This window comes from Haplochromis burtoni, unplaced genomic scaffold, assembly GCF_018398535.1.
Source record: "Haplochromis burtoni strain Fernald_Lab_line unplaced genomic scaffold, NCSU_Asbu1 Contig_9, whole genome shotgun sequence".
Classification (NCBI taxonomy): Eukaryota; Metazoa; Chordata; class Actinopteri; order Cichliformes; family Cichlidae; genus Haplochromis; species Haplochromis burtoni.
In genome coordinates, this window is record NW_024582370.1 from 1,073,889 (window position 1) to 1,097,158 (window position 23,270).

Below are 23,270 nucleotides of genomic sequence, written 5' to 3' on the forward strand. Positions count from 1 at the left end.
TAGAAACTGTGACTGTGTGGTTTGGATTTTTAGCATACAAACTACCATTTAAAGATATAAAATAATGGCACATTTGACCTCTGACCTGTGTGTGTGTGTGAGAGAGAGTGTGTGAGTGTGTGAGAGAGAGTGTGAGAGTGAGAGAGAGAAAACTACTTAATAAAAACTGTTTAAACCTGATAGTTACTAAACATTTAAACGAATTATGCTACACAATGAAATTAAATAATACTCAAAATGATGTCAAGTGTATTTAAAAAGCCTTTAACAGGGCAACAAAATTCTGCACTTTTTTTTTATTGAACTAAAAACATGTTGAAGTACGTTTAAAAGCGACGTTGCTGTCTTGGAGGAGGTTTGCTGTCATCAGACATGGAGAAAAATGAAAAACGTTTCAGGATGAAACACTAATGTTTTCGTGCTGGTGGAGACTCAGCCTGGTTCTAAGCATTTCTTTTTCCAACAGGGTTTATCATAGTTCCTTGACACGATGCAAGACAGACAACATTTCCTCGAGTGGCAGTTGCAACGCTAAACAGGCTGAACATGCTCCTGTACGGTTGTTTGTTTGGTTTTTAATTCTCTATTTTCAATTTTAAGAAGAGCAACATTAGCGCTCCCCCCCTGCACGTATACCGAGTACTGCGCAGTGGAACTCCTGCCTTTCTCGGCTCCTCCTTGCACACCACACCTTTCTGTGAACTCTCCCGACCGGGCGCGGTTCCCAGGGTGGAGTTATACCGCCACTGCTCCGAGAACAACTACAACCAATCTGCATACTTAGCGCGGCCGTTACAGCTGTCGGTGCACTTTTTCTTTTCCCTCCGGGCCTGCGCTTCTCTGGAAGCCTGTTCTGTCGATCCGTTCACAAGAGGGGCGCCGAGTTGGGAAGATGATGGCTCCGGAGCCGCTGCGATCAGCGACAGCCATCGGGGTCGCGGAGGATACTTCGCTCGCGCTGCCCTCCGACAACAAGTTGCGGTCGGGACAGCAGCGCGTGCTGGACCAGGTCCACAGCATTAAGAGGAGCAAGTCCAAACACGGCAAGAGTGTCAGAGCTCCTTCTCCTACAAGTATGGAAATAAGTTTGTACAACTATAATGAAACAAAAAAACAAAACCCAACGTGTCTGTGGGGCTCGTAAACTGAGCGTTGTGTTACCTGGGTAAGATGCGTCACACAACTTCCATTGAAGTAGCACCGCTTAACGGGCTCGACGTGCTTTTTTTTAATGTGCCACGTTATCCTTTCCTTTTTATTTCTTTCCTTATTTTTGTATAACTTCACAGGCGCATTTAAGTTGTAGGTGGTTCAAATATGTTTCGAGGCTTTTTGGTATCAAAGTGACAGTTTTGTTTAAAGAAAAGAAAAGAAAAGAAAAGAAAGACCTGCTGGGTGACACTAGCAGGTTCCAGCAGGCGTGAGAATGGCGTAACGACGATTGTTGACGTAAGAATTTCTTCTGAAAATGGGTTGAAACTGCGCTGTAGGAAGATTTTACCCTTTAACAAACACTCGATTGTAAATGGGGAGAAATCAAAGCCGGAGTTGCGGACGCACCTCCGGCTATCAGGTTGCCTTCTTCAGTGTGCAGCTGCTTTGTAATGTTTGAGTTACTTCTAGGATCTTAATTACCTTCAGTTGTTGTTTGCTGTTATCTAAAAGGACGTGTTCACCTGTAGCCTCCGTGTGACACTCAGTGAATGTGTGTGTGGGGGGGGGTTCAAGTTTCTGCTTTTTGTCATTATACATACATACAAATTATTATTATTATTTTGTAAAAGTGTGTGTGTGTCTCATATCTTTCTTTTTTTAAACAGGTCCACCTCTGCCGTCTTTCACAAAACAAACAGATTTCGCCTCGTTCAGATATTCTCCATCCAAAGCAAATGGCACCTTCCGCAGCAAATCCACTATGTCTGCTGGCACCACGAAGGAGGTAATTACAGCAGCGCACAAACATTTTCCCAGCAACAGACTGCTTATGCTCAACATGTTTATTTTTGCTCATTATGTTCACACAGAAACAAATTAATTTGGCTGCTTCCCTGTTAGCAAGGTGGCTGCCACAACAGATGGATCTGCATATTTGATTGAGAGCTGATTTTATTTAATTTTTTTAAACCAGATGCTCTTCCTGTAAAACGTGTGTCTCTTTCACTAGAGATCTTTGCTCATGCTTATCAGAGCCAATAATATGACTAAATCTGCATCATGTTAAAGACACTGCTGAATTCTTGCTGAACTAAATGCCTTTTGGTTTCCAGCTTCTTTAAACAGATATATGCAAGATTGTTTTTGGTTATCTTGTAATTCTCGACAAGAAAAGCAAAAAACAAAATAGATGCTTCCACAAATGTCTGCCCATTTCCAATGTGTGCGTTTACAAATCGGGGTGTATTTGTGTGTGTAGCATTTCTGTGCCCCACCCTTCAAAATGAGGGGGTTTATGTTTTGAAACTCAACTGTGAGAAATTTAGGGTTGATGGAGCAATTGGATGCAATCTTAAATTCAAGGAGGATGCCTATTAGTCCATATGTTAGTGTTGACACCAAACAGGAGGGCGCGCTCAGTCACTGGTGATTTACGACATTGTTTTAGGAAAGGACCCTGAAAAAAGTATGCACGTTTTCTGCTCGTTCGTTTTTCTTCTCACAAACCGGGGTGTATTTTTGCGCAGCACAGCGCTGCTGTGAATCTGTTGTTTTTGAATGTCGTTCTGTGAGTCTTGCCAGGAGCAGTCGGGGTGAAACAACTCATTTACAATACCGAAGTATTTGAAATTCCATAGCTAAGTGTAATGCTCATCGTTCTTGGTGTGTGTGTGTGTGTGTGTGTTAATATTTGTTTGCTGCGTGTTGTCCTGATTTGATCTGACAGTGAGTTGAGGAATGCGGCGAGAGTGTGGTGATGTGCTCTTGCTGATGAAGACTCATAATCATCACATCATGAAACACTTATGTCGCAAGGTCGTTTCCAAATAATCCACAGAACAAAAATAACACAAAGTTACTTAGTGAAGAAATTGTATCCAGCAGTTGGAATACAACGTGTTGTCTAGTGCAGCATTTACAAGCACTGCTTGAATGAGACGGCTTACGAACACAACTATTTATGTCTTTATAAAAAGAAAACCCAGAAGAAAGTATAACAAACTGAATTACTCACAGTTTTTGTGTTTGTGCAGTTCTCACATTTTTATTAGCTGAATTTGTCATCTATGGATTACCATATTATCACGAAACAGTCGTGCCCATTAAGTTGCAACCTTGCACGCAGTGGACGGACAGGCCACAAAGATATACCGTTAATGTCTTTGATGCAGATAACAACTTTTTTTCTGTATCTCGGGAGCCACCTCGGTCTCAGTTTGATGGGACTTGAACTGAGCTTTTACAGTTCTGTTGGTGGTTGTAGCCGCTTAGGAGCTCAATCTGCTCATTTTAAGGACGCAGGTTCGATGCCTGGCTGCTCCACTTTTTAGTCTGCGTGGGGTTCAGTGTTGTTTGGCAGTATGGTGAACCCAAAGTTGCTCTCTGATGTGTTCATCGGAGTATGAAAGTGTGTAAGTTTTAGATAGGTGTAGAATAAAGTCCTTGTATGAATGGGTGAAGGAGGTGTGTTATATAAAGCGCTTTGCGAGTAGAAAAGTCCTACATAAGAAGCAGCCCATTTACCCTTTTTTTTCCAATTTCTTTGCTGTTTTTTTCCAGATAAGTTGGCTAACCTGTTATAACTCTGCACCACTCGACTATAATAATGATACCTGTGCTGTTTGATACGGCTTCTTTCTGGCAACACCACATACAGTAAATCTGTGTTAATCCCAGGTATAATCTCTCCTCGTAACAGAAAACAATAAAGCCATTTTTTATTAGTCTAGTGCCAGAATAGAAGCATTGTACTGTTTGTCTCTGTATTCTGGACGTGCTGAGTTTGCATTTGTCCACATTGTCCTGTGTATGAAAGGTTCTCGCGGCTCACTCAGGCTGTAGCTGCATGAAGGGAGCACTGTGAGAATAAACACACCATCTTCTCTTATCAAGTGTACTGTTGACATATCTTTCTTTCACCATGTTTTTACTGCCTGCTATCATGGCTGACGTATGGATGGTAACTCAGCAACCAGTCCAGTTAGGAACAGGAACGAGCTAAAGACCAATAAGAAAACTCATGTGTGTACCCGGAGCGCCTGCTCCACCTGTAGCAGGTCCTCCTTCATAATAAACTCTGCGATTGAAAAGAGTGAGCTGAGGCTGTTTGGTTTTGTGGTCGTGTAAAGGCGAGGTTTTTCATTTCCTCCTTTCTGTATTTTTTTTCAAGCCAATAGGAGACGAGCATTTAATTTGGTGGATGACTAATCAGTGAAGCATTAGTGAGACATGTTGGGTCCTTACTTTATGGGAAAGCTCGTCAAGTGTGTTTTACATGTGAACAAACGCACACACTGTCGTGCCCATGCACACACTTCGTAGATTTCATTTATTATCCTTTTAATTTTGCACTCTTAAATGATGCACAATTATGAGATTAAGCTGGCAATTACATCAAGATCGTGAATACAGGTTTAGCAGGTGCTCAGTCTCACTTGTGCACACAAAGCTCCTCTGTTTGCTCCAATGTATCATCAGTCTTAGAACAGAAATGGCTTGGGTTAGTCTCAAATGACGGATATTTTGTTACATTAGCACGTATGGTCGTTTGCTTTATTCTACAGGTTTCCTGAGTGTAAACCGAGAAAAGGGAGGATAGGAAGTGGCACGCAGGCTTTGTGTCAGTTGAAATTTTCCTGTTTTGGGTTTCCAGGGATCTTTGAAAACTGTTCTTGTGGGAAACCAGGTTACTTACCTTACAGAGAAGCCTTGAAGTTAAGATGTTGTGGAGTTTTGCAATGTGTCATTTGTATCTCTGTACTTTTGGAAAACCAACGATGCAAATGTTGCTTGGACAGTAAGTAAATCTCTCTCTTTTGACAATGCAGACGAGTCGTACTCTATCCACTAGAAATTCTGGAGGAAGATATATGAGCACCTCCGGTGTTTGGGAAGAGAATATCAGTGCCTCCACCTGGCCAAAGGCTCCCAATGGGATAAAACCCAGTAAGAGTGACCCTGCCTTGGCCCCACCTTTTTCTCCTGCCACTGGACCTGGCATGGTGATCATTTTGTGTTTTACATTTTTTCTGTTCTGCGTAGTTCACATAGAAGTACCAACAAAATGTTCTAAACTATTTTTTGTTGCTTTCTAGAGAATAAAAGGACAGATGGCACAGGGCCAAAGCACCTTTCAAACTCGAACAAACAGACACAGTGTTTCGTCAGTGACTAACGGTAATGCGATCACCAGCAGCCAGTCGCGCATAGTCCGGATGCCCTCCACCCAGTCTCAACATGAGGGCAAGATGGGTACCATCAAAATGGAGAGTAAATCAATGTAAGGTCACCTTTATTCCGGCATTAAAATGTAGCTTATTATATATTTTAAAACTTGAAATTAAATCCAGACTGTTTACTAAACTCAGAAGAGCGTATTTCTTTTCTAATTTCCTACCCTTGCCTACATTCCTGGGTGTGTTTCTCCAGGATGAACAATCCAGACCTGACCCTAAAGGAGGCTGTAGAGTTTTTGGATAGCAGTGAGGAAAGTTACCAGCAGTGGGGAGCAACTTTCATCCAACACACCACCTACACCGACGAGTCTGCCAAATCAGAGGTCCGAGCAGGCACACAGAAGATTACTGTACATGCTTATTGTGAAGAGAAACACGCACTCTGTATAGTACAGAGTTATTATAGTTTTGTATTTTTAATTATTTAATTAATTAAATTAAAAAAGTAATTTAATTAATTATTTTAATTTCTAATTAGCTATTATTTTTATTATATCTTGACTTTCTGTTTTTAATTCAGTTTAGTTTTAGTTGGTTTTGAGAGTAATGAGGCTTTTTAAGAAAACAATTCACTTCAGTTTTTATTGGTTTGCATCATCAGGCCAGAAGTTATTAGAGAGAACATCCTGGTACTTTATTTACTTAAAAAAATATGATCCTCTCATGTTCCCATACGCAAAGCTTATGCACACGTGTGATGCACTTTAAATAAAAATGCACGAGCATCTATTAGTTTCTGAAAATAGGTGACTATAAGCAATGCTAATGCATGATTTGCATACTACTAATTAATAAGTAATGAGCTTGTAACTGCTTTTGCTTTCATATCACATCAAAAAATTCTCTCCACCTCTCCGCTTTGTATTTCTGTGTTGCAGGTTTTCCAACTCGGGGGCATTCCTACTCTGGTGGCCCTGCTGAGAAGCAGCAATCCTCAGGTGTGCCAGGTTGCTGCTGGAGCTCTGAGGAACCTGGTGTTCAAGAACCAAAATAACAAACTGGAGGTTCAGCGCTGTGGTGGTATAGCGAAGGCCCTTCAGCTGCTAAAGGAAACAGATTCTACTGAGGCCCAGAAACAAATTACCGGTAGGAACTTTGACTGAGATAGAAGACACTGACATATCATATAGAAACAGAAATGAGGTAGTAGTGATTCCAGTAATAATACAGACAAATGCAAAAAAAAAAGAAGTGAAATAGAGCGAACCAATTTGATGATGGATGAAATGCCCAGAAAAACAAATGGACTGTCTGGCTTTAAACAAAACTAAACCCCCGTTGCATGTATTCTCCTTTGGTTGCCATATTATAGGCCTGCTGTGGAACCTGTCCTCTGCCAACGAGCTGAAGGAAGAGCTTGCAGCTACAGCACTGCCCGCCCTGACTCAATGTGTGGTGGTGCCCTACACAAGCTTGTCAGACACCGGTCCGAGTAGCTACATTGACCCCTCTGTCTTCAGCTCTGCCACAGGGTGCCTGCGGTAAGAATAAGTCTTTGTCAAGGATTTGTAATGACAGCGATCAGTCAGTTAATATCTTTTATACAGTGGCTATAAAAGGGATTTATATATGTTATACCATCTGTTTTCACTTAATTTAAGGGATCACGTATGTATATTTATATGTATGTACACGCTGCAATGATGATTTCATGGTGGTTGCAGGAACTTGAGCTCTGGTCGGGGTGGACAGAGGCAGGCAATGAGAAGCTGTCCTGGCCTTATCGACTCCCTCATGAGTTACATGAAGTCCTGTGTGGCAGAGCAAAACCCCGATGACTCGGTAACCACTTAAACACACAGTTAACTCTTTTATCACCAACAATTCAACCTTTTCCCATCAGTTACAAGTATTCATAACTTTTTCACTGGTAGTCTAATGATTCCCATATAACAGTACACAATCGGGCCGTGTGGCCAGAATGGAGAGTTTGTTTTGTCTGCTGTCGTCATCGCATCAGTAAAATCAGTAGAGCTGAAACAGCTAATTGATTTTTCAGAGACGTCAGTGACAGAAAGTTAACCTGTAACCGATTAATGATAATTTAGCAAATTGGTTATTAGTCTTTGTTGATATATTGATTATATTGTTTTTGTCATTGTAAACTGTCTTTCAGCTCTGCTTGTAGAGCTAATCGGTATTGAAGATAAGAGATAAGATAAGACTTTATTGATCCCACAACAGGGAAATTTGTGCATCACCTCAGCTCAGGTACAGATATCAGAAGAAAATACAAAAATACAAATAAGTGCAATCAATGAAAAAAAGTAAGATAATACACTACATACAGCACACACAGTATGTGGTTATGGACATGGTTGGAAATATGCAAGACATAAACTATATAGCTTGACATAACTATTGTACCACTACTATTCCTATTTATAGACACACACACATGTACACACTAAATATACATATGTATACATATATACCTGCACACGTCCATACACATGGAAGGTCCATTATGCATGAAGTGGTGACCGTGGATGTTCACAGTGTCCAGTGACTCATGACATCGTGATTGAGGAGTTATAGTCTAACTGCTGTTGGGATGAATGATCTGCGAAAGCGCTCCTTCCTGCAGCGAGGGTGTTTCAGTCTCTGGCTAAAGGAGCTGCTCAGCCCACTCACAGACTCATGCAGTGGGTGATGTGGGTTGTTCATGATGGATGTCAGCTTTACTAACATCCTCCTCTCGCCAACCACCTCCACAGACTCCAGGGGACATCCCAGCACGGAGCTAGACCTCCGCACCAGTTTGTCAATCCTGCTCCTGTCCGTGCATCCACTCCCCCAGCAGGCCACTGCATAGAAAAGGGCAGATGCTACCACAGTGTCATAGAATGTCCTTAACAGAGTCCTGCAGACTAAATAACAGAGTCCTGCAGACTCCGAAGGACCTCAGTCTCCTCAGCAGGTGGAGTCGACTCTGGCCCCTCTTATACAGGACGTCTGTATTTGTTGTCCAGTTTATTGTTGAGGTGAACACCTAGGTGCTTATAAGAGTCCACGATCTCAGCGGCATCAGTGGCATCACCAGCCTCATAATCATTGGGCCCTTCTTTGTCTTTGTGGCTTTATTGTTTTTCTGGTTCACACCAGTTTGTGTGTTTAAATTGTGCGTGAGTGAGCAGTTTTCTGTTTTTGGAATCATATCTTGTGACGAATCCTTGAGTAGTCAAAGTTGTACAACATTTATCTTGCGTCTCCTACAGAATGTAGTCGGACCAGATTCCAAATGTGTCTTTATGTTTGTTTTTTAAAAGCATACCCGTGTGAATGTACATATGCTCACTAAATTACATGCTTATTATGAATCTGTGCGTACCTGTAATTTGTGGACGTTTCAGGGGTGGGTGTGTCCTTAATTCTATGTTTATGTTAATGCAGAGTTTACACAGACTTCATTTCATGAACTAAAGCATAATTAGTGAAAGTGCAGGCAGAGATTATCTCATCGCACAAAGAACATAGAGAAACATAGCGTTACCTTGAATAGAGCTTCCCATTTGATCCAGTTGTAAAACAGTGATCTCATAATAGTATATAAACACAGGTATGTAGTGTTTTTTGTGAAACATGCAAACAAAAAGCACTTTTATATTTACTATTAAGTATGAATTGATGACTGTTATTAGCTATTTTTTTCTACTGCAGTCTAAATATGTTGTCAGCAGACTGACTGTCTTTCTAGTGTCTGACACTAAAACCGTTGTCCAGTTCATCATCAGATAGGTCTGCTATGCTGTTTATGAGTCATAACAGACAAAAGTATGAAAATAAAACCTTTAATGTGAACTCTCTCCTGTTCTTTAGTCCTTGGAGAACTGTGCATGCATCCTCCATAACTTGTCCTACAAACTGGAGCAAGAGTCCCCCATGAGTTTCATAAACTACAACCCAAGTAGAGATGCCCAACACGAGAAAAGCCCCACAATTGGATGCTTCAGCCCTAAGAGCAGCAAGGCCCAAAAGACGGTGGGCATTAAGCACAATGCCTGTAGACTATTTTGTTTGCTGGAGTCTTTCATTTAAACTTGCCTTCTCTGCTTCTCTCAGTTCTCCTTTGATACTGTGGATGCTAGCCCCCCATCAGGTGTTAAGTGGTTGTCCCATCCCAAAGCTATAGACACCTACCTGTCCCTCCTGGAATCGTCCGAGAACAAAGCCACTCTAGAGGCCTGCTGTGGTGCTCTGCAGAACCTCACTGCCAGCAAGGGAAGCGTGAGTACGAAGAAGTTAATTATTAGGATTATGGTGTTACTCTGTAACTGGATTAGCTCAGGTTGATTTATGAAAGAGGAAAGATGTGAAAGTTTTGTGAGAAAGGGTGGAGTTGTCTTTGTATTTCAGGTTTGTAGATGAATTTCACTTGTTTTACAACACGAAACATCTACACGTTGGTTAACCGTGTAAGTCACAACATAATGTAATGAGCTATTGAGCATATTTATACATATATACATGCATGTTTCTCTGATCCTTTTAAAAGAAACTGTACATGCAACAAATGGCAAGTTGCCCTGTGTGACATTCATACTCCAATCGATATAATTCTTTAACTCTTTTGAAAAGTGTTTTCAAGCCTCTTCAGGCAGCAGTTGTAAGGATCTGTTTTTCCCCTTTGTCCTGTGCAGAGCTCTAAACCGTCTTATCATTTTCTTTTCTGCTTCACAGTTTAAAGGTGAATCTTGTTCAACCTCTTGCAGTTATTCTCCCATATACAGCGATGTGTGGTTTTGTTGTGTTAGAAGTGAAGAAAGCTATATTCCAGTTATTAGTCACGATTAACTGGTGACAGCAGTGTTTAAACCAGCTGAAGCTGTTCTTAAACTCTCCTCTGCCAGCTCCTTACTGCAGATTCAGTATAACGTATCAGTGTGGGAATATGTCTGGAGAGTTCACAGTGAGTGGCGATCCAGCCTCCTCCACACTGGCCTTAACCAAACAGGATGTTTCCTTCAGAGGCAAAGAGCAGCTGAGGCCAGTGTCCCAAGCTGATTCTCCCAACACTGTCTAGAGTTCATGTGTGAAAATGGCACATGGTTACAGACACTACTAAACATTTTGAAGTGAAGAGAAGAGCCTGTTCTTTGACATAAATCTCATATCTCTAACCTCCTTAGACCCGAACTCTTCCACGGCAGCATTTTTAATTTCCCTTTGATATTTGGGCTGATTGGGACCTGATGAATGTAAAAACAAAGGATTACCTGATTTTTTTTTTTTTTTTTTACCTAATTTTTGTTTCTAAGAAAAATCAGAGCCACATATGAGGATATTCATTTAAAATTTCGATAGAACAGCAGCAGCATAATGTCCTCGTAAGTGGATATCAGGCCCTTGTAGAGCAAAATTGAGCATTTTGGTCTAAATAACCCAAAATGTGACGTCCACATATGTGGAGGTTAAGAAAGTTTTCAGCAAATTGCCTTTTCCTTAATTGCATTGTGGGTGTTGTTGATGTTTTTTCCCCTGTGTTAAATAAACACAAAAATTAAATAAATTCCTCTTTGTAACCATTCCAGGGGTCAGATGCTGTGAGCCAAATTTTGGTTAGTAAGTCCAGAGATCTGAGTCAATTTGGACCTCTGCTGAAGCCCTCTAACCCGAAGCTTCAGAACACTGCCTTGTCCTTGTTGGGTAACATGTCTCGGACCGACAGTTTGCAAGGCACCATGGGTAAGAAGGAGGATAATGGTAGCGCACAAAAGACTTTGACTATCCAGTTTTCAGATATGCAAGTTTAGTCCACATACAATTGATTTGCTGTTTTCTTTTAGCAAAGCAGATCTTGCCTCAGCTCGGAGAACTCCTGCAGGGTGGGCCCAGTCAGTTGGGAAATTCTGACGAGTCTGTAGCAGCAGCTTGCAACACAGTGCTAAGACTGATGTCAGCAAACAGTGACACCAGCAAGAAGGTCATCAATAATGCCGTTATTCGGTCGCTATTTGACCTCAGTGAAGACAAGTGAGTGTTTTTTTTAAATATCATTTGCAGAGGTGGCAAGCTTCAGCGTGTTTCTATGACCGATGATGGCTTCTTTTCTTTTTAGGAAACTTACCAAGGGAAGCAGCGCAGCCTCGCTGCTGCTGTACAGCATATGGCAAGACAAGAATTTGCAAAGCTCTGTGAAAAAGGTAAATTAGAAAAGGGAGAAATGGCCTAATGGTACAGCTGAGGTGACGTTTCAGTGATGTGCTTATTGTCTTTACATTTCATGCTAGTTCATGCTCAAACTTCCTTGCTGGGAGGGCCCAGCTTTATTGGTGGACAAATGGATGGGTGTTTATCATGACTCCTCAGACTCTTCACTTTCCCTTCCCTTCTGCCACACCCAAAACATCAGTGAATAAAGAAACATTAGACTGGAATCCTGGTAGACTTGTTTTCAGTGCTCACGGTTTCATACGGGAGGAGTAATCCGTGGAAAATTGGGGCTGTCGCCCCCACAATAAAAGCCTGAGGTGGAGGATCGAAGGAATATCAGACATTTTCTTTAGATTCATGCAGCTATGTTCACCTTATTAACACTATCTGCACTATTTCTGTCAGATTAATGCGTCACTAGTAAAGAAAAAAATGTGACAGATGAGTAGAAAACATTTTTCCCCTCGCCGCCCTAAGTTCAGAGGGCTTCACAATTATTGCAGGGGTGCGTTGCAAACACCACGCGTGTTTGCGGACTAGTGCATCTCTGCAACATCTTTAACTGATGGAATCTATTGAACCCACAGATGGGGTTGACCAAATCAGCCTTCATCAACGACAACATAACCCACGTGGTCTCGCAGCTCGAAGGACAGTGATCGGGCGGGATCGGCAGCAGTAACCGTAAAAGGTACGATTCCAGTTTGAGTGGCTGTATTTGCTCACATTTTCAGACCAGTTGGGATCAAAGCAACATGAAATCTGAAGATGTCTTTTTTTCTCTTTGCCACTCGCTTTTCTTTCTTTTCATTTCCCGTGTGCTTGTGCCCGTGCTTGCAGATAGAAACCGACGTGTTCAGACACTGCTGTTGCCACACCCTTCCAACGAAGACAACAAAAAAAGAGAGAAAAATGATGCTTTTTATTAATACCATCTGGATAGAGCCTGACAATTGCTGTTCATTGATTGATGCTTTGTACATATTATAAAGGAAAGAGTGCTTTTAATTTTACAGTTAATCCTGTGGTCTGTGTGTTTGGAAATGTTTGCCTGTATCTACGTAGGTAGGCTGAGAGTGCTTTAAGACGTGTGTGTAGTGTGTGCTGAAACTGGCTTGTTTTAGGTTGCTGTCCCCGTACACCAGGCAGCCCCCGTACACCAGGCAGCCCCCGTACACCAGGCAGCCCCCGTACACCAGGCAGCCACCGTACACCAGGCAGCCACCGTACACCAGGCAGCGTGGATTGACAGTGTTACCTGCAGCAGAATGTTACTTGATTCCCATCACTGTCAAACGTGTCTGCACAACTACGACTACATAACTAAAAGTTATATGCAGAGAGAGATCTGAGCAGCCAAATATGAAAGCTTTCTGACAAAAATCAAAGAAACAAATATGACTGTATTTGTGGTATAATTGCAGTATGTTGAGAAATATGATTCAAAGAAGGTTGTTTCTTTTAAAAGAATAATAATATATCCCCACCACAGCCCCATTTCTTGATTTCCTTTAGTGAAGGTAATGGAGTCTCATGTTGAATGCACTAAGAATACATAAAAAAGGTCCAAGCAAAGATTCACTTTAGCAGTACTTTGATTTTCAAGGTTAGCAAAGAAGCGCTATTTTTAATGTACAAATGCACTTTTATTTTTTATCAACATTCTGTCACCCTAAAGAGTCAAGCACTAGTTCAACATTTAAATGTGTTTACTTGCTTTCTTTGACATTAATATCATGCTTTTGTTTGTACATGAAATAGAAGCTACAACTGGCAGCTCGTTAGCCTAGCATGTAGACTGAAAACAAGCTCAGAGAATAACTCCGTGTCTTCATTATTCATTAAACCACATAAAACAGAATTGTTGACAGTGGAGGTAAATTACCTTCTCTTGTTTCCAGGGTTTGTGCTAAACTAAGCTAACTGACTGCTGGCAGTAGCTTCATTATATACAGGACAAAGGTTATCTAACTTTTCAAGCAGCTATTAGCCGTGTATTCAGTTTTGGACTCTATCTTAGTACTGAGTGCTTGTCAATATTCACTTTTTTTTAATGCTATATATATTTCTTTTTTAAGTATTGCTTTGTTTTCTTGTGGGGAACAGGGACATGGAAAGACTGGGATGTAGCACACAGCATCTAGCACCCATCACTTTGCCTCACTCATGAACTATGTGTAGAAATTTGAACCAGCAGTAAATTATCAGTCAGCACTGTCAGCAGTTAATTTGCTGGCTGACTCTGAGTGTTCTTTGACCAAATTCAGATAAATGTTGTGGAGACAATGAAGGGGTCGTGCCTTCTAACCAGCATTTTAATGAATTACGAACTGTGCGCACCAGTCGAGGGAAGAGGAGCTGCTTTTACAAGTGTGTCATGTTTAATAGTTGTTTTTATTAAAGCAGCTTACAAAGAGGTTATTTGCAGGATATCTGCCGTCATAACCGAACTGCCTGTTTATTGAACACAGATTTTAAATTTTTGTAAAACTGAAATGCTTTTGGAAAAACCACCATTCCACGTCATAAAACATACCTGCCATGAAGCACGGTGGCAGGCAGCTATGGGGCTTTCCCAGGGCCACAGGGTACAAGGCAGGGGGCTGTCTTTCTGCTTGGGAAATGGCTGTATTGAGGTTCATTTGATCAATGTCAGTATTTGCTTAGAATGTATATTTTTGAGAAATGTGTGTGTGTGTTTGTGAGGCGCATAAGTAGGAGGCTTGTCTTTCACTCAGAATAAATAAAACATGCAAAAAATATTGCGAGTTTTGTTCTTTGTTAATTTTCCAGCGACCTTTAAAATACGTGATAAATCTATGCATGATTTTCAAAACCGTGAATCACTCTGAAGCTAATGCAATATTCAGAATTTACTGTTGTGAATGAGTAATAATATTTGTCTTTCTTACTGTGCCTTTGTTTTCTGCTGATCCTGGATCAGGCAGGTCTCAACAAGGCTCTTTTGGTCACTGAGTAAATCAGGCGTTTTTTTTCTTTTCACCCTTTGAATCCCCAGAGGTTTGTGGGAAGACTGAGACACCAGACTGTTTGGTGGGTTGAGAGCTTGTTTTTTGTTATCAGTAACAACATGACAAACCATTGTTGCTTTGCTGAGGAGAAGCAGTTAAAAACATGACGTGCATTTTCTTTGCTCCTGTGACCAGTTATAAACCACATGGCCATCACAAAGACATTCTCAGTGTCTCATTTCAGCGTTTTTGTTCTTTCTTGTGCATATTTTGAGTATTTTCAGACTAAATAACTGGGCTTGTATCTGCCTGTTTGCTGAGAAACTGCAGTTTTTCTCATATGAGACTTGGTGACACACTTGAGAAGTTACAAGACAAGAAGGATTTTCCCACCTGCAATATGCATAATGGAAATTATTCATTCTTTTTCAATTTAGTGTGGGTGTGTTCATAGGTGAACTTTGGGTGGATGTCTGGGCGTCAGCTCAAAAAGCATCATGTCAGCTCCAGTCATGTTAGAGCCTGTCTTTCAGTAAGAGGATGTCTTTGCTTTAAGCTTTCTGTCATCGGGTCTTACGTGACTTTTTTTCATTGCCAACAAAGCAACTCATGCACACTATGGAAGAGCAAAGTGAGACTGTTTATTTACACTTTTAAATCCCCATTATCCTGAAAAAGTAGAGCGAGAGACCCAAGCTGTGCTCAAGGCAACCGTAAGAAGATAAGTGTGACTTGGGTGTGGCCGTAAAGCCTGGGCTTGGTTTGAGGCAGTGGCTGCATGACAGGGCGGATGATAATACTTGTCACTCAGCACATCAGCATCTATTTCCTCAGTCCTCTCTTGGTCCTCTTTGACCTGTTGAAAAACAGAAGCGTTTGTGATTCAGACACAACTGATGTGGCACAGATCGTAGCGAGGTTGCACGGTTACATTTTGAAATCTTCCTGCACCCTGTTCAAAAGTAACAGTGACATCATGTTCTTTCACTTTATCCCTGACAGGTATGACAGATGACCAAACCCAGCCAGCTCGCCGAGTTAGGACAAGGCGGCTGTGAGATTGTGAATACACAATATTTGGTGACACTACAGGGAGTCTGAAAACAAAAAGCTTTTCCACTTGGGCCTCAGAGACGGTCGTTTCTTAACAAAAAGCTTCCCCCACAAACACCGGCATGAATCACAGAAGAAGGGATTCATGCAAAACTCTGTCAAGTCGCTCTAAGGGAGATGCACGACCGTTCACTCATAGCTGCAACTAAAAGTCAGCCTCTCCTCACTCATCTCATTGGCCTCTCCTGCTGCTTTGTCCACACTTGCTCTTTTCTTTTCTTGATCACTCATTTAATTATTATATATGATTTGTTTGATTTCTCCTCACCTCTTAAAACATTTATTTGTTAATTATATTACTTTTTTTGGTTATTGTTACTAACAAAGTGTTACACTCCCTCTCTCTGTCTTTTAACCCCGTCTCACTATAAGTTTTAAATTCCCATGACTCTAATGCTCTCACACACACATAGCTTGACACTCTCCAATCAAGTTATTGTCCCAAACCTCACCTGTCTGTTGCATTTTGTTACACCTGTGTGACATCATATGTGCGCTCTATGGTAACTACATGTTTTAAACTTTTAATTAAAATGGGATTTCGAGCTTGTGCTCACGTTTTCTGATGGTCGCTCACACGGTTCCTCAGCACATTAATCTGGAATGAAGAAAACATTTTGTTACACTGTGACCAGGTCTCACTGATGCCGTGTCTTTGTTTCTTCAATTAGCTGAGCGCACCTCATATTTCTGTCTGCTGAACTGGTACTGCAGATCAAACTTCTCTGCCTCCAGCTGCTGGATCCACTCCCACAGCTCCTTAGCTTTCTCTCTGGAAAACAAATTATTATAACGAGAATTATTTTCATTGTTTTATTATTTTAATTTTGTGTGTCGTGAAGAAAAAATGCAATAGCTATTGTGTGAGATAATGAAACATGCAGTGGGAGAAATAATTATTTGATGCCCTGCTGAATTTGTTTGCTTACTTACAAAGAAATGAAGAGTCTCTATTTTTAATGGTAGTATTTGTTTTAATGGAGGGAGACAGAATATTAACTAAAATCCAGAAATAAAACCTCCACATGACCAAAATGTTATCAGATGATTTGCATGTAATGGACACGTGTTCTTGATACACACAGGGAGTTGAGGCAGTGCATTGATTAATTTTTGGTTCATATTCGTCTCTCTCCATTAAAATGAAACCACATTTCTTTGTAAGTGAACAAACCTACAGATTCTAAGTCCTGCTCTGTGCGTCTGAACCTACTTGAGTCTTTCCTGACTCATGTTCTCGATGTCCAGAGATTTGCGCCTTTCGTTCAGGATCTTCTTCTTCTTTTCTCTCTCTGTCTGCCTCTTGCCACTCCGTTTGTCTGTCTTTAAAAATAAAATAATTTCTGTTATAAAAGTTACTAGTGGAGCTTTTTGGAAACCCCCACTGTTAAAACTCCACTGACGCACCAGCTTTTGCATGTAACCTCCAAAGTGGAGGCTGGTGAGGGTTTTCTTTTTCTTTGCATCATCCTCTGCCCTCTTCTTGGCCTCCTCCTCCTCCTTGCGAATCCTCTCATCCTAGAACCCCGAGAGAAAGATGATCCGAGGTGAAACGCGTGCCACTTTATAGACCGTGTTAAAGCGTAGAACAGGACTCTACCTCAAGACGCTTCTGTCGCTCTTTATCTCGCTCGCTGCGAATTCTGTGCTGCTCTGCTCGCTCAGAGCGACGCTTCTCCTGAGCAACAGATCATCACATCTCATCAAAACAGATCCTAAAGCAGATCTGTAATGTCTGAGGTGGGAAGTGGTTTACATTTGACTGGCTGTAGTGTGGTGCACTCACAATCCTTTCTTTGAGCTGAACGAGCTCTTCTTCTTCCTTCTTTCTGCTTTCGAAGTGAACCTCGATTAAAGTTTGAAGCTCCATCAGGTCCTTCTCCATTCTCTTGCGATGTATATCCTGTTGGATTCAGTGACCCAGTTCTATGTTATACTGATGCACATATTTGTTTTTGGTCCTAAATTAAAAGCAGGCTTAGACAAAGCTAGAAAAATACAGAGTGAAAGCTGTGAAGACATGTCTACTCCACCCTGAGACCTGTACATAATACACCAGGATACAAAAGCCCATGCACAGTAAGTACTGTATTGTGTCACTTACATCAAAATCCACCCTCTCGCCGTCTGGGATCTTAGGGGGAATAAGGTTTGGCATGATGAATGGCCTGAAAAAGCAGGAAAAGATATTAAGTTAACAAGCGTGGGTTAAATAAGAACAATTCAGTTAAAAAAAAAAAGATCAATAACAGGGAAATTGAGTTGTGATGACAGTTGGTGTCAAACGAGGATCAAAAACAATAAGCATGTGCCAAACAAATGTCCCCTCTGTGTTTGCACGTGTTGCTGCCTGTTGCTGCTCAGAAGTAGCTGCATATCTGTATTTTCTACAAACTGCACTATATGTAGACAGAAATTGGGATTTTCTTTTCTTAGTGCCAGAGCAGAGAGGCACAGCCTAGAGATCTCTGGAAATGTTTTTATTAAATCAAAGTAATTAAATCTGAACAATCAAAACGGCCACTTATGGTCAATGCAACTCTCAACACAAGTGTATTTGTAAAGCACATTTAAAAGACAACGTGCTGAGAAAAGGTGGAATGGACATTTCTAAAAAGCCACAGGATACACAATGAGGAATCACACAGACTCAAATGGCAGTGAGTTTTAATAGATTTAATGAAGGGAGCTAATTTGGCAGCGAGGGGAACGACGTTCCACAGTTTGAGTTTAAATCGAGGGGGGGGGGGCACTTCCTGGATTTTAAAACAAAGTAAAAACAAAATTACTTTGTGACTTTTGAGCTTAAGATGTTGATGTAGAAGGATCGTATCAAGCAACCTCATTTAATTTATACCTGGGAACATCTAAAAGCATCAGGTCGGCTGACCTCAAAGATGTTCCTGGGGCGATAAGTACTAAGGAGTTCTGACAGGTAAGAAGGTGCAGTGCCATTTAAAACCTTAAAAGCCAGCAGTAAGATTTTAAAATCAATCCTAAAGGCAACTGGGAGCCAGTGGAGAGAGCAGAGAACCGGAGTGATGTGGTCTCTTTTTTTTTTGTAGCTTGCTGCTGGTACAAATGGATCACACTGGTGTGAGTCCTCTCTTTGTTTATTTATGCGTCGTATGTTTGTTACTCATAACCATGCTATCGTAAAACGTGTTTATCCGTGGGTTTTACTTACTTGAATTTGGGCTTTGCTTCCTCCTCTGTTAATGAAAGAAAGTCAAGCAGAAAGTATGAATGAGTTAGTGCAGACCACACATTAATAATGAGACCGCACAAAATCACAAATTCTGCCAGTTCCCCCCGCAAGTTATGGCACTGAAGTCTGTTTACACCATTTGTGCTGATATTAATAATAAAAGTAATGATGTGTGATTCATGTCAGGGAGAACATCCAAGAACAACAGAGCCACAAAACGAGATTCCCAGTCACTTACCTTCTCCCTCCTCTGCTTCGCCTTCTCCACCTGAAACCAAAATAACATGGTTGAGAGAGGGTTTGTGAGAGCACATCTCAAATGACTGAGCATTACGCCACAGTAAACAGTCGTTTAGTGAGTGATGATGGCCACATGACAGAAGAGCGTAAGTGAGAAGACGGGAAAGACTGAAAGAGAGCACCGAGGAAGTCAGGCGCTCATCTGTGAAGTGTTGCTTCATGTGCCACATTGCATGAATGCACTCGGGACAAGCGAGACGTTATCTAGAGACGCAAGCACTGATAGCAAATGGTTCCTTTCTCAAGAAGGTCTGGGATCAGTGACCTTTGAATGACCCAAATAATTATGAGTGAATGCCATAAAAACTTTAGTTTTAGTTTAGCTTTCTGCAAAAGAAGCAGCTAAGTTCTTTTTTTGTTTTCGTAATAATAGAGGACAGCTAGACCGTGCTTGAAACCTAAAACGTCGTCCAGTCAGCTGATAGGCCCAGACTAGTTTCCTATGCTGCCAACTTGGTTAATTAGAACCTGAACTGGTAAAGGGAAGGGTGTAGTCGTGGTTTTTTGTTTTTTTGGTTCTTTTTGGCACGTCAACAAGTCGCCTGCCTTTTGTCTTTGTGGAAAGTGACAGCTCACACGGTGTTTATCAGTATAAAGGAGCCAAAAGGTAAGAATAAGTCTAACATCCCTCCCATTTCAAATGATCTCAGTGGGAGCAGGTGAGACACCGAAACAGTGAAAAACACCTGGTTCTGACTAAGAAACGAAAGCCTTGGGGCTGGGAGGGGCTGGAGGACTACTCTCAGCCCAGCTGGCCCTTCTGGTGTGACTAAGAAAACCTGCATGCTTGATCCTCAAGTGCAGACTGTCACATACCAAAATGAAATGTGTCTGAGATAGCATGTTATCTCCCTGCCTGTGAGTGATGGTTACTGGTAAACGACATTACTCATCTTCCCTGCGCTGTCAACACAGGCCCAAAGCTATCATTTCTCCCATTAATCAGTGGTTCCCAAACTTTTTTTGCTGGGCCCCCCTTTGTTTTACAAGAAAAATGTTCGCGCCCCCCTCCCCCCATGCGCGCACACGCACGCACGCACACGCACGCACACATCCTCCAACCACATGCACACACATTTTGCTCCATTGCGGTTTATTTTACACCTCAAACATTTAGTAAACAATTAAGCAAATACAAGTAATCTGCAATAAATTACAGGTAGTAATAAAATAAACTCTTTTACGCTGCGTCCGCACCTACACGGGTGTTTCTGAACACGCAGCTGTTTCGTTCAAACGGCGTTTCGAATCACCGAGAACGGAGATTTTTAAAACTCCTTTTTTTGCGTTTACGTGTGGACGAGGAATACAGAGCTCATCAGGCAAAGTCAAAGGTATGTGCCTTTTTCCCATCATGCTGTGCGCCACGTTATTGTTTACATGAGATGAAGAGCAGACAGTCAGATTAACAGTATTTTGTCACGCAGTTACTGTCCCTCCAGAGGCGTCACGGTGTCATTCTTTTGCATGTAGTTGTTTTTCCTGTGTAATACTGTTCAACATTGCGATCAATACATTTAAAAAAAATGCTTCTCTGTGCAAAATGGGTTTAAAAACATAAACAGCTGTGGGATCCTGTTTGTCCATGATGTAAACAGCCCAGCGCTGCTCCCCACGCAGGGAAAACCAACCCTGCAGGAAGACCTACCTCCGCACCTGTGCAGGTGAAGCCAAAGGGCAGATTTGCTTCACCAGATTTTCTAGTCTTTGGCTTAGAATGAAGTTGGTTTGGAAACATATTCAGCGATGCTTCATCTGCTGCTTTGCGTTTGTGTGGGAGCCCCAGGCTAGTCGTGTCCAAGCGTTGTTGTTTTTTGTTTGTTTGTTTTTTTTCCTTTTCATACCGCGCACCCCTGCAATGGCTCTGCGCCTCCCCCCCCCTAGGAGGCGGGCCCCACACTTGGGGAAAGTCTGCATTAAGTTTTTAGTAACGTCTACCTTGTTCTTCGTTGGCCTCCTCTTCTGCAGCAGGTTTGTCTTCCTCCTGTGGAGCCTCTGGTGGAGAAGGAAGCAAATAATGACTTATCACAGAAAGAATGTTAACTTTCACTAAGCCTGAATAATCACTCTCCCTGATCAATAACCTCATTAGTACAGTCACAGGGAAAGAGACGAGATGAGTCATCCTGTGAACATAACTGATATCTTCTGTCTTGTCTGATTCTGTTGAATGTTTTGCGTCCACATCGTTTTGTTTTGTTTTTCTTAGACTGAAACTGCTCTATAAACAAACAGGCAACGAGCAAACATAGTATGTGGTTTCCACATCAACAAATTCACCCTCAGGTTGCTATCAATGCACTGTGCCAGGAAAAACATTACATCTGCCCAATTATACCTTCCTCTTCCTCCTCCTCCTGCTCCTCCTCCTCATCTACCCCTTGCTCCTCTGATGAGCAAAGCAGAAAAGTAGTTAGCAAAGCGATGAGAAGTAGGTGAAGTAAGTAAACAGAGTAAGTCAAGTAATTAAAGTAATGTAAGGAGGTTAAATAAATAAGAAGAATAGCTGAGCAAGCAAAGTAAGTTAGCAAATACATCAAAGAATCTCTTTCAAAGTGAGATTAATCACAATCACTTTAAATGTGTTTATAGATGAAGCTCAGTCACAGCGCTGCTATTTATCCCAGAGACTCTCAGGATAACTGCTGTCGACCGCTCCTCCACATCACCCTTGATGTTTGCTATTGAAACGTGACAAAAGCATTCATCGATGACCTTGACACTCATTTATAAATATCAGCGCCGTCAGTACCTTCAGCGGCCTCCTCTTCTGTGTCGTGCAGCCAGAGAAACCGCAGAGAGAAACATGTGAACAATCTTTTCACATAATCAGAAGTGCAAACTCTACAAACTGTTGTTTCTAGCACACAAAGTCAAACCAATTAATGATACTAACTAATGAAACACTGACTTAGGAGTAACCATAATGTAAGCATTTGATTCGCTCATTTTTAATCCAGATTGTGATCCTTACCTAAACCACACCGAGCTGCAACAAAAGAATGGAAAAGAAAACTTTCTGGCAGGAAGTCCTTAAGGCAAACTTTTCCCACTAGCAATTCCTGACTTCACATATAATTTGTGCTTTTGTGTTGCATTATAATTAAACTTACCATGAAAAACCTTTTACACGGTAATTCTGTAACTCTCACACATACATGTAATAACCTCCTCCTACACCTGATTAGGAGTTGACAAACAGGCAGAACATTTACGTTTGATTTATGGACGATCTTGACATTTCATTCAAACTACACACAATTAGCAACATGTCTTTACATTCCTCTTAAATCCTTATAAAAGCGCACTGAGTATACAGTACAGCAGTTTTTACATCACGCTCGTCGGATTAGCCAAGAGAAAGCATTTGCCTGCACAGCAGGGTTTTAACCACAGAGTGACTGCACTGTGTATGAGTCATGATGAGAGGTCTTACCTTCCACCTCCCTGTGAAAATGAATCACATAGGCGCGTTACTATTATGATCAAAAAGACAAATGCATGACAGTGTAAAATGATCATGCAGTTGCTGCAAAGAAACCACGTGTCAGTGACAAACGGTGGATGTACTCTCGGGATACATTTAGAAGTATTTTAAGTAGGAAAAAAATCCAACCTACTCCTCATACTCCTCCACCACTTCCTCGTTGTCTGACATGACAGGGCGCGTTCAGGTGCGCAGCAGCAAATCTGATTACTTAGAAAAAAAGCCAATCATGAATTTTTCACTTTCTGTTCAAATCAATAAAAGCTTCAATATTTTCCAGTTAAAACTCTTTCTTTCGTGTGCACACGTTACGTTACAGTTAGTCAATCGTACCTGAGGATCAGATGAAGGGATCAAGACAGAGACCCGGAGAGAGTGGATTTGCAGCACAAGACAGGTCCCACTTTCTCTAACGGGAGCGTGGGGTGAGTGTCAGCGGGTGAAGGACGGACTGTGTTGTGCGGATGAGGCTTTAGGACCCCTTGTTGTGTTATTAATAACTTTCTAGATAGCATGTACTCTCCATTATCACCATTTCCCAAAAAGGCCGCCGTGAGCATGACTGTGGGCTGCAGAGCCAAAAAGATCACAGACAGCTGATTCGCACACACACACACACACACACACACACATTCTGGTTTCCTTGT

General features: G+C 41.6%; 2 protein-coding genes across 8 annotated transcripts; one reads left to right on the forward strand and one right to left on the reverse strand.

The window, feature by feature from the left end:
- The first annotated feature begins 680 nt into the window (after positions 1–680).
- LOC102295408 (plakophilin-1) lies at positions 681–12,452 on the forward strand. Of its 2 annotated transcripts, none has more exons than XM_005914683.3 (15): positions 681–1,073; positions 1,821–1,939; positions 4,983–5,156; positions 5,250–5,434; positions 5,584–5,713; positions 6,269–6,476; positions 6,703–6,871; positions 7,055–7,172; positions 9,210–9,371; positions 9,453–9,617; positions 10,922–11,075; positions 11,177–11,363; positions 11,449–11,533; positions 12,131–12,234; positions 12,388–12,452. In XM_005914683.3, the coding sequence occupies exons 1-14, from the start codon at positions 893–895 to the stop codon at positions 12,200–12,202; spliced, it is 2,109 nt and encodes a 702-aa protein (XP_005914745.1). In that variant the 5' UTR covers positions 681–892; the 3' UTR covers positions 12,203–12,234; positions 12,388–12,452. The 2 variants fall into 2 exon arrangements, with proteins under 2 accessions (XP_005914745.1, XP_005914744.1); XM_005914682.3 differs by having other exon boundaries at positions 682–1,073; positions 12,384–12,452.
- Positions 12,453–15,136: 2,684 nt separating this feature from the next.
- Positions 15,137–23,111, reverse strand: tnnt2a (troponin T type 2a (cardiac)). Of its 6 annotated transcripts, XM_042227346.1 has the most exons (16): positions 22,957–23,111; positions 22,757–22,833; positions 22,573–22,583; positions 21,889–21,906; positions 21,475–21,525; positions 21,075–21,131; positions 19,075–19,104; positions 18,816–18,840; positions 17,733–17,796; positions 17,415–17,531; positions 17,229–17,306; positions 17,036–17,146; positions 16,842–16,951; positions 16,310–16,400; positions 16,186–16,226; positions 15,137–15,371 (listed from the first exon to the last, which is right to left on the reverse strand). In XM_042227346.1, the coding sequence occupies exons 2-16, from the start codon at positions 22,792–22,794 to the stop codon at positions 15,338–15,340; spliced, it is 876 nt and encodes a 291-aa protein (XP_042083280.1). In that variant the 5' UTR covers positions 22,795–22,833; positions 22,957–23,111; the 3' UTR covers positions 15,137–15,337. The 6 variants fall into 6 exon arrangements, with proteins under 6 accessions (XP_042083280.1, XP_042083284.1, XP_014194427.1 ...); XM_042227350.1 differs by lacking the exon at positions 21,475–21,525 and having other exon boundaries at positions 21,889–21,903; positions 22,957–23,103; XM_014338941.2 differs by lacking the exon at positions 21,475–21,525 and having other exon boundaries at positions 22,957–23,103.
- Between the last annotated feature and the right edge of the window lie 159 nt (positions 23,112–23,270).